At 43.5% G+C, this 10,690-nt stretch overlaps 2 protein-coding genes, 1 non-coding gene and 1 pseudogene across 3 annotated transcripts in view; all 4 read left to right on the top strand.

The window, feature by feature from the left end:
• Positions 1 to 1,542: 1,542 nt before the first annotated feature.
• TRNAR-UCU (transfer RNA arginine (anticodon UCU)) lies at positions 1,543 to 1,615 on the top strand. The gene has a single exon. It is a non-coding gene; the product is annotated as a tRNA-Arg (tRNA).
• An 869-nt stretch (positions 1,616 to 2,484) lies between these two features.
• LOC103082712 (protein preY, mitochondrial-like) lies at positions 2,485 to 3,217 on the top strand. Its single transcript, XM_007466474.1, has 2 exons — positions 2,485 to 2,500; positions 2,886 to 3,217. Exons 1-2 carry the CDS (start codon positions 2,485 to 2,487, stop codon positions 3,215 to 3,217), a joined length of 348 nt encoding a protein of 115 aa, XP_007466536.1.
• A 466-nt stretch (positions 3,218 to 3,683) lies between these two features.
• On the top strand, positions 3,684 to 3,860 carry LOC103078601 (phosphatidylinositol N-acetylglucosaminyltransferase subunit Y pseudogene; annotated as a pseudogene).
• A 3,495-nt stretch (positions 3,861 to 7,355) lies between these two features.
• GTF2F2 (general transcription factor IIF subunit 2) overlaps positions 7,356 to 10,690 on the top strand; it is a 155,073-nt gene continuing 151,738 nt past the window's right edge. Inside the window, exon 1 of the mRNA XM_007466461.1 lies at positions 7,356 to 7,571. Coding sequence (XP_007466523.1) covers positions 7,506 to 7,571 — 66 coding nt within the window. The 5' untranslated portion in view covers positions 7,356 to 7,505. The remainder of the gene's footprint in view (positions 7,572 to 10,690) is intronic.

Below are 10,690 nucleotides of genomic sequence, written 5' to 3'. Positions count from 1 at the left end.
TTGTAGACTTTTTTTTTTTTTTTTTTTTTTTGCGGTACGCAGGCCTCTCACTTTTGGGGCCTCTCCTGTTGCGGAGCACAGGATCCGGACTCGCAGCCTCAACGGCCATCGCTCACGGGCCCAGCCGCTCCACGGCATGTGGGATCTTCCCAGACCGGGGCACGAATCCGTGTCCTCTGCATCAGCAGGCGGACTCTCAACCACTGCGCCACCAGGGAAGCCCTATTTGTAGACTTTTAAGATCATAACCATTCTGACAAGTGTGAAGTGATATCTCACTGTGGTTTTGATTTGCATTTCTCTGATGATTAGTGATATTGAGCATCTTTTCATGTGCCCATTTTCCATCTGTATGTCTTCTTTGGAAAAATATCTATTCAGGTCTTCTGCCCAGTAAATGGTCCTGTTTTGCTACACAGCAAGGAATCACAAAGCCTTGTCAATTCGACCTCCTAAATCTATATATATGTTTCCAGTTCATCTACTTCTCTTTATCTCCACTTTCCTCATGCAAACCACTGCTCCTTCCAACGTGGATTAGTTTAGTAATGTTTGAACCAGTCTCTTGGTTTCCATTCTGGCACTTTCCACTTTTTTTTTCCACAGTAGCTAAAGAGATCTTTTTAAAAATGTAATTTTGGAGTTTCCCTGGTGGCGCGGTGGTTGAGAGTCCGCCTACCGATGCAGAGGACGCGGGTTCGTGCCCCGGTCCGCGAAGATCCCACATGCCGCGGAGCAGCTGGGCCCGTGAGCCATGGCCGCTGAGCCTGCGCGTCCGGAGCCTGTGCTCCACAACAGGAGAGGCCACAGCAGTGAGAGGCCCGCGTACCGCAAAAAAAAAAAAAAAAAAAAAAAAAAAAAATGTAAATGTGATTATTTTATACTCAGGCTTAAAACTCTTCTTCAGCGAATGCCCTGGCAGTCCAGTGGGTAGGACTCCACGCTTTCACTACTGAGGGCCTGGGCTGATCTCTGGTCGGGGAACTAAGATACCGCAAGCCGCGCGGCGCAACCAAAAAAAAAAAACCCCTGCTTCTTGAAGTTTATATTTGATCTGAACAAGGCCTGTGAGGCCTTGCATGGGCTGACCTCCCATCCCCTCTCCAACTGGTGGCACTGTCACTGCTTTGTCACTCACTCACTGTGCCCTGCCTGCTGGCATTCCCCCCGCTCCACAGACACCAACACATAGGTCCCTTTGGGGTTTGCAGATGCTACTCCCTTTCTTTTTTAAAATGGGGTATAGTTATTTTATAATGTTGTGTTAGTTTCTGCTGTACAGCCAAGTGGAGTTCCCTATGCTATACAGCAGGTTCTCGTGCTACTCCCTTTTCTCCAGAACACTAATGATTAAATAAATTATACTGAACACCAAGATAATAAAACCAAAAACTCATCACTTCCCAATTATTTTACTGTATTTTACGATTGTCTATGCGCTCTATTTACATCTAATGTAGCCATAGGGTGAAAATACTATACCATGCCATGCTAATATGCATCTCATCCAACTTCACAGTGCAAATCAGGCAAACAGGGACTTCCCTGGTAGTCCAGTGGTTAGGACTCTGCGGTTCTACTGCAGGGGGTCCAGGTTCGATCCCTGGTCGGGGAACTAAGCCGCAAGGTGTGGCCAAAAAAAAAAAAAATTTTTTTTTTAAATAAATAAACTGAATCCTCAAAAAAAAAAAAAATCAGGCAAACATTACAAACCAGGGCTTTTTCTGGGGGTTAGAAAAATCCAGTTGTTAAACATTTACCAGCACACCACTGCCTATAATAAATCTTTTATGTTTCCTTTCAATTATTTGACCCAATATAATTAATGCAGTTACCACATAGTTTTCACATTGTAGTGTTAAGTCTTTTTTTTTTTCCTTGCAGTACGCGGGCCTCTCACTGTTGTGGCCTTTCCCATTGCGGAGCACAGGCTCCGGATGCGCAGGCTCAGCGGCCATGGCTCACGGGCCCAGCCGCTCCACGACATGTGGGATCTTCCCGGACCGGGGCACGAACCCATGTCCCCTGCATCGGTAGGCGGACTCTCAACCACTGCGCCACCAGGGAAGCCCCATTTGTAATTTTTGAATGAAAATAACCAATACAGAGTAAGTCTGGCTTTTTGAGAAGGATTTTGCAAAAGTTACAAATTCCAGTTATGAGATAAATAAACACTAGGGATATAATGTACAACATGATAAATATAATTAACACTGCTGAATGTTATATATGAACATTGTCAAGAGGGTAAATCCTGAGTTCTCATCACAAGGAAAAATATTTTTCTCTGTTTCTTTGATTTTGTATGTATATGAGATAATGGATGTTCCCTAAACTTATTGTGATAATCATTTCAGGTTGTAAGTCAAATCATTATGATGTATACCTTAAACTTATACAGTACTGTATGTCAATTATATCTCAATAAAATTGGAAGAAAAAAATTTTTAAAAAAGAATTTTGTGATGGTGTTTTTCTGCCTATATGAATGCTGCTGAAGGTAATACTTCCTCTTGCTAGAATGTTTCTAAGTATGAACAAAGAGAATCTCTGGCCTAGAGGGATACTGGGCCCCTATGGGAGGGCCAAGGACAGAATCTGAGAGTGGACTCAGCTACTGTTAATATCATTCTAATTCCCTCAACTCTCTTGTAACATCTCCTCTGATGACTGCTGCTTATCCTCTAATGGCTACATGATAGAACTGTGGTGTTCTAAATTTACAAGACATGTCGTGTTCTTGAAAATTTTTCCGCCATTAGTGAGTTCTTGAGCCTTACCTCCTTGGCTTGCATTTGTGCCTTAAAAGATTTAATAAAAACTTGAGGGGGGTGGTCAAGGGCGCGCAGAGGCCCGGTCGCGGGCCGCTGGAACATGCTGAGGAGTGTGCGGCCAGCTCGCCTCAGCGCTGCGGGATACACACGCAGAGCCGTCCGCGGGCGCCCAGAGGCATCTGCACGCATTGGTGTCGCAGCCGTCCACAGACAAGAGCGAGAGGGCGAGGAAACCGCCCGGCACCTTCGACCCAGTGCTGCTGCAGTTCCTGGTGTGCCCGCTCTCCAAGAAGCCACTCAGATGTGAAGCACCGACCAATGAATTGATTAACGAAGAGTTAGGAATAGCCTATCCAACTATTGATGGGATTCCTAATATGATACCACAGGCAGCTAGGATGACACATCAAAATAAGAAGCAAGAAGAAATGAAGCAGCATTAGGTCATACTTGAAAACAACAGCACAACTAAATTTTCTAAATACCATCCACCTTTTAAAAAGTCAGAGGGGGTACTTCCCTGGTGGCACAGTGGTTGAGAATCCGCCTAACAATGCAGGGGACACGAGTTCGATCCCTGGTCCGGGATGATCCCAGATGCCGTGGAGCAACTAGACCCATGTGCCACAACTACTGAGCTTGTGCTCTAGAGGCCATGAGCCACAACTACTGAGCCCACGAGCCACAACTGCTGAGCCCGTGTGCCACAACTACTGAAGCCAGCACGCCTAGAGCCCGTGCTCTGCAACAAGAGAAGCCACCGCAATGAGAAGCCTGCACACCGCAACAAAGAGTAGCCCCCGCTCGCCACAACTAGAGAAAGACTGCATGCAGCAACGAAATAAATAAAATAAATAAATCTTTCCTAAAAAAAAAGTCAGAGTGGTGTGTAAAAAGTGGAGGAAAAGAATGTTTCTGTCTCTTCCTACATTGACTGTCCTTATTCCATTGGTCTCTTTAGCAGGACTGTTATACTCGGCCTCTGTGGTGTGCTTTTACAGTCTGCTCTTGTTGATTACCATAACCGTTTATGTGTTCTTCCACCTTTGGACTTGGATGGGTATTAAACTCTTCAGGCATAATTAATACAACCAGAGCCAAGATGGTATATCCTAAGGATATGCTTGAGTGTCTGTCCCTGAAAGCTCAACTACATGGAAATACTGGAAACCCACTTAATTTGCAAGAAAGATGCTTTGCCTAGCTTCTGTCAGAGGTTTAGGACTATGGAAGGCTTAAGCTGCGGAGGCTTCTTTATTGTACTTTGGTTCTGCCTTTTTTTTTTGAAGGTTCTCATTTATATCTGGGGTATCAGAAAAAACATTTCAACAAAGTGTCGTGTTGGAAATTAATATCCCCAGCCATCATCTGATGACTTTATTTCTTATCCCATTCATAATTAAAAGTTAGTAATTTGAAATTTTATACGTTTTACATTCAAAGTCTTTGGTAAAGTCACATGTTAAGGATGACTGAAATAATTCCAGAGGAGCTCTGTTGAAGGAACTGTAGAGAAATGCATTTGAACTAATGTGGTATAAAACTGTAATAAAATGGAAATTTCATGTATTTTCCAAAATTCTGAGTTTGTAAAATGACCTTCATTTCTTTGGCATCACATACTTACATTAATAATAATAAGACAAGGTATTGACATTTTCCATTAAAAAAAACTTGACTAGTCAATCATCTGGGAGAGTAAAGAATTTGTGAGTTTCCTTTTTGTGTGGTGACCTCTGTATCTGTCTGTGATGGTTAATTTTATGTGCCAACCTGACTGGGCCTGTTTGTCCAGACATTTGGTCCAACGTTATTGTGCGTGTGTCTGTGAGGGTATTTCTGGATGAATTAACCTTTGAATCAGTAGAGTGAGTAAAGTAGATTGTCCTCCCCAATATGGGTGAGCTTCACCCAATCAGTTGAAGGCCAAAGTAGAAAAAAAGGTTCAGTAAGGGAGAATGCACTCTCTCTGCCTGTCTTCAAGCTGGGACATTAATCATCTCCTGCCTTCAGATTTGGACTGGAACTTACACCATCACCTCTCCTGCCTCTCAGGCCTTTGAACTCAGACTAGAAGCATACCTTTGGCTCTCCTGGTCTTCAGCTTGCCAAATGCAGATCTTAGGACTTCTCAGCCTCCATAATCATGTGAGCCAATTCCTATACAGTAAATGCCTATCTATCTATCTATCTATCTATCTATCTATCTATCTATTTATCTATCATGTGTTTCTCTGGAGAACCCTGACTAATACTTATTTGGTACTGAGAGTGATCCTAGAGGAACAGGGTGTTAAGAATAGGTTTTCCTAAATTGGTTCTGGGTTTTTTGGAACTGGCTGTCTAATCTAATTAGATTTAAAGGTGCTAATGACTCTATTTCAAGTAGTAAAGAGAACACTAATGGTCTCTGGCATGATTGGGCAATAGAGATACCTAAAATATCTGCACTGGATATGCCTAACTGACCACAAGCAGAAATCCATAGATCCTGTGTGGGAATGGATATTAAGGGTATGGGATCATGGTGGAAAGAACATAAAGCTGGATTGGGCCAAAATTATCGATGTCTGGCATATAATGGGCCCTTAGGAGGGTGAAGGATCTAGCTGTAATATATGTTACCTTGCTGGTCTCCAAAGTAAATCTGTGAATCTGCTTCATGGAGACCACATCCTCCTTTCCTCTCACAGCTCATAAGCATCCTCTTCAAGCTGGAAGGAAATTTGAAAAGGACAGATAGGAGAAGTCTGTTTTTTTTTTTGTTTTTTTTTTGTTTTTTTGCGGTACGCAGGCCTCTCACCGTTGTGGCCTCTCCCGTTGCAGAGCACAGGCTCCGTATGCGCAGGCTCAGCGGCCATGGCTCACAGGCCCAGCCGCTCCGCGGCACGTGGGATCCTCCCGGACCGGGGCACAAACCCGTGTCCCCTGCATCAGCAGGCGGACTCTCAACCACTGCGCCACCAGGGAAGCCCGAGAAGTCTGTTCTTTATTCAGCAATGTAGGAGGATGAGGTGCTCAATAAGTTTGTTTTTCTTCTTCCTTATATAATCATTTAAAAATATTCACTTTTTCCTTTCTTCTCTAGGCATTTCTTCTTCTTTAGCTATTTGTTCTCCCCCAATCCCTGTAAACACACACACACACACACACACACACACACACACCTTTTTAGGCTTCCCATAAGCCACAGATCAAGGCCAAGGTTCTAATCCTTTACTCTAAAGTTCATTACTAGGGTCATCCAGACTACATTAAGTCTCTTCTCTTATGGTCTCATATTTTAATTTATTCCTTCTATTTGATCAAAGCTTAAGGCAGCTCTCTTTATCAACTTGTCCTTTATATCTTTTAAGGCCATTTCCCAAGCTGTAACACAAGAATGCAATCTTCCTTTCTAACACGTGCCTCGTCTCCTATTTTTCCTGTTAGTTTTCCCAGCTGATCTCAGAGACCTGACAGCTTTTCCTAGCCCTATGCTGCACAGACATGGAATTTCTTCAATTATGTGTACGGTTCTGATGCAGGATTCAATACATTACTTGCCATTCTTACCATATCTTACTGTTTCTCTTCCAGCAAATGTTCATTCAGCCAAAGCCTGTTGAAATCTGACAGGGTGTCAAGCATTGTGCCAGATGCTGTGAATAAAAAATGAATAGAACACTATTTCTGCCTAGGAGGAGCTCATAGTCTAGAAAGCAAAGGCAGCATGTAAACATGTATGTTATAGTGCATAGTGCTAAGTATCGCACACTGTGATGTGAAGAAAAATGAAACTTCCTCTGGGGGAGTTGATAAAAGATCTCATAGGAAGTGACATTTCCATTAGTCTTGACACCTAAGTAGGAGTCTGCCAATCACAAGACAGAGGTGAGAATGAGGGTAAGGGAAGAATAGGGCATCTGAGTAAAGGGAATCCAGTGTGCAGAGGCTCTGAAATAATTGAGGAACATTCTGCTGTATTCAGGGAGGTCTGATGGGTTAGGTGTGGTTGGATGTGTGGTGCATTGAGTGGCAGGTATCAAACTGAGAGGGCCTGTGTGGAGAGGATTGAATTTTATTCTAGAGGCAAGAAGAGAGAGAGGAAATTCTATAAGCAGGCAAGTTTAACAATCAGATTTGTCTGTTACATGTCTATTGTCATTGACCTAATTACAGGGCTCCGGGTTTTGGAGTCTAAAAGGGGTGTACTCTGCTTGTTTAATTGGAGGTGTTCAGGGTGCCTTTCAATTGAGACCACTTGTGCTAATTCACTTTATTACTCCTACCCTGTCCTCCAAATGCTGTCTCTCTCTCCTTGGCCAGGGTTGGACAGATACTGACAGCCTCTGTCTCTTTGAACCCCATTTTTCTGTTTTGACACCTTCTCTCTTCAGTTACGCTGACCTAGTCTTTGAAAGTATTGCTGACGTTTTGGCCCATCCCACCTTATGCTCTAATCACTCGGGCACAGCCCACGGCAGTAGCCACACCCACTCAAGAAGTTGCCTGCTCAGGAAGTTTGTCTGCAGCAGCGCGCCGTACTGACGGTAGCAGCGCGCAGGCGCAGTTCCCGGCTCCTGGCGGCGTGTTCTTTTCCCGGGATCCCAGCGTCCCAGCAGGTGGACCCCGACTATTCACAGTCAGCCACCGGCTCCGGCTTGCCCTGTGCTCCGGTCCCTCGTTCCGCAGTCCCCCAGCTTCCGGGGCCGCTGCTCTGGCCCGCACGCCTCCGCTGGCGACAGACCCATGGCCGAGCGCGGGGAACTGGATCTGACGGGCGCCAAGCAGAACACCGGAGTGTGGCTGGTCAAGGTAAGGTTTGCGCGGCTCCCGCTTGCGCTCCTCCTTAAAGTAGTTTCAGCGACTTGAGACTGTCCCACCCCGTGCACCTTTTAAAGTTCTTTACGGCCTTCTCATTAGAGCTTCAGTTATCTTGAGAGGCAGGACTCATTGTTATGCTCGTTTGCAGACGAGAAGATTAGTTAAGGGACGCCCAGTGTTTTTCAGCCAATTAAGAGCCCGAACCTGCCTGGCATGGATCTCCTTTCCCCACGACCTGGTTTTTCTGGGGCCCTCTCTTGGTGTCTCCCAATGTGAGCGGTGCATTTAACCCCAAACTGAAAAATTTCTGCATCTTCTCTTGGTGAAACTGATTTTAGTTATCAGTCTGTATAAGGAAGTTGAGTGTCTGCTTCCTGTTAGAATTTTCTCAGCCAGAAAGTAGAACCGGTCTCTGCGTACCCTTAAAGTGTTCTTTTAGGTTGTTGGTTCTTATGAAGTTCTCAGGAGAGCTGAGAGAGCTCTGAACTCAGGGGAGGGGAGGCCGTGGACTGGAGTGTTCTTTTAGAGCATGACCTGGTCTCGTGAAACGGTCAGCAAATGTCTTTCGTTTTGTTTTGTTTTGTAAAGACAGCTATCTTGATTAGCCCTTTAGTGAGCACAGTATTTGTGCTTTACTTTTTCATATTGGGGAGTGTTGCCTTTTAGGAGGGTTTCATAAGGCATATGTATGTTCAAAATGTGATTGTGACAGTATCCGAAACTCAAGTAAAATGTAGGGACCTTGGTTTGTTAGATTTTTTAAAACTTATATCATATGGCTGAGTTTTCATCAGTTAAATCTGAGAGGCCCGTCCTGTCTGCCTCTCTGAGGTAGCTTTCTTTTGCTTATTCGCTAGCCAGTCGAACCTGTATTATATTCTTCAAAGCACTTGTCAAGAGTCCAAAGTGATTCTGTGTTCAGTGTTGGTTACCTCCTTTTCCCCAGCACACGCACAGTCACATTTCTCGAGACTATGCTCCTTGCCTGTCACACCCCGAACTGTGTTTGGCACATGGTAATAGCTCAGATATGTGATGAATGAATGAATGAACTCTTATTTTTCATTGCTAGCCTTAGTCTCTGGTACTCATTTGACTTACCACGGCGATATCAGTGTGATTTAAAATGATGGAGTAGAGACTACCCTGGTGGTGCAGTGGTTAAGAATCCGCCTGCCAATGCAGGGGACACGGGTTTGAACCCTGGTTTGGGAAGATCCCACATGCCGCGGAGCAGCTAAGCCCCCTGCGTGCGCCACAACTACTGAGCCTGCGCTCTAGGGCCCGCGAGCCACAACTGCTGAAGCCCGCGCGCCTAGAGCCCATGCTCCGCAGCAAGAGAAGCCACCGCATTGAGAAGCCCGCGCACCACAACGAAGAGTAGCCCCCGCTCGCCGCAACTAGAGAAAGCCTGTGTGCAGCAACGAAGACCCAACGCAGCCAAAAATAAATAAATAAATTTATTAAAATAAAATAAAATAAAATGATGGAGTAAATGAGCATCTCTCTCCTCCTTCATGCTAAATGGAGGGGAATCATTAGGGAGAACTCCTTTACAGCCTGAAAGAGCTTGAAAAGATGGTGAAGCTTGAGATGATGTGTTTGTGCTTGGAGCACAGTAAATGCTCAGGAAATGTTGTTTGCCTTACAGAGAGATTTGGATGGGTGGACAGAGGCCACCCATAGTATCTCCGTAGTATAACTTGGAGGGTGGAGCTGAAATAGAGGAGTGAAAATGCACAGTAACATGCTGTATCCTGGAAATAAGAGAGGAGATTATTATGCCTCTAGTAGAAGCTTGGGACTGTATACTGATACTGCACATTGTGAAATGGGGATGTTTTAACTTTAGTCTACAAGAAATGAGGAAACTTTTGGAGGTTTTTGAGTAAGGCAGGGATGCAAATGATTCTTTTAGGGGGAAAAAAAAACTTGATGGGAAGATAACAAAATTAGAAAATTATCACAGGATCATAGGCATTTGATAGTGAATTCTGAGGAGTTAGGGAAACTTTTTCAGCAAAAGTTGTCAGGATGTGGTGACTGACTAAATGAGGATGTGAAAGAAAGCAATGAATCTAAAGTTAAGAAATTTTAGTGTTCTTTCATATATGGCCATTTGAATACATTTTATCACTTTAAAAAGAACTTACCTCAGACTAATGATTTTTTCTGTTTTATAAAGGTATTTATAATGTTTCAATTATTTATTGTTTGCTGTATCATTGTTTCCTTACATCAATTTGGCCTGCAGTATTTCTTCTTTTTCTAACCTTATGTATCAAAGAAAAATAACAGGCTTGCAAATACTACATCTTTCCAGAGTGTGAAAGGACTTTTTTTTTTTTGCCAGTTCTTGTTCTCTGACAACCTTATCTCTTAAAGAGGATGAGAATTGCTATCAAATACTTTCTGTTCTAAAATCCATTCATGTTCCCTCTTTGTTTGACAACATTTATTTCTGCTTTAGTTAAAGGAATGATAGTAGGCAATGAGGTTTGATTTGCACACCTGTCAGATAGTTTGAATTTGTTTCATTTGCGCTGGGATTAGCATCCAGTATGATTTTCATGCCCATATCCTAAGCATATTTGGATTTTTATCTCTGAATTATAGGAACGAATTATGTGAGAGCTTCAAGTTGTAATGGTTAATTTCATTTTCAGCTTTCTTTGTGTGATATTAAAATATAACATGTTGTTTATAGAGTTTGTATTCATTCTTACCCAGTTAGAATTTGTGAATAGAACTACATACGACTTTAAATTTTTTCAGTACACGTTAATATTTCTTATAAATAACGCCTTGAGTTCTGATCTTTGAGGATCATTTGTTGTAAAATACATGAGTTTCTTCCTAGAGTATTGCAAGTTTATGGGCCATTTTGTTCATATTTTATTAATTCCATCACTAGACCGGTATAGAAAAGGATAAATACAGTAAGGGCTATACATACAAGATCTCTGAGAGGTTGTTTTTTTCTTTTGTTTTTTGGTTTTTTTTGCGGTACACGGGCCTCTCACTGTTGTGGCCTCTCCCGTTGCGGAGCACAGGCTCCGGACGCGCAGGCTCAGCGGCCATGGCTCACGGGCCCAGCCGCTCCGCGGCAC

This window comes from Lipotes vexillifer, unplaced genomic scaffold (genome assembly GCF_000442215.2).
Source record: "Lipotes vexillifer unplaced genomic scaffold, Lipotes_vexillifer_v1.1 scaffold384, whole genome shotgun sequence".
Taxonomy (NCBI): Eukaryota; Metazoa; Chordata; class Mammalia; order Artiodactyla; family Lipotidae; genus Lipotes; species Lipotes vexillifer.
Note: the sequence above shows the minus strand (reverse complement) of the source record. Positions and strands in the feature narration are given on the sequence as shown.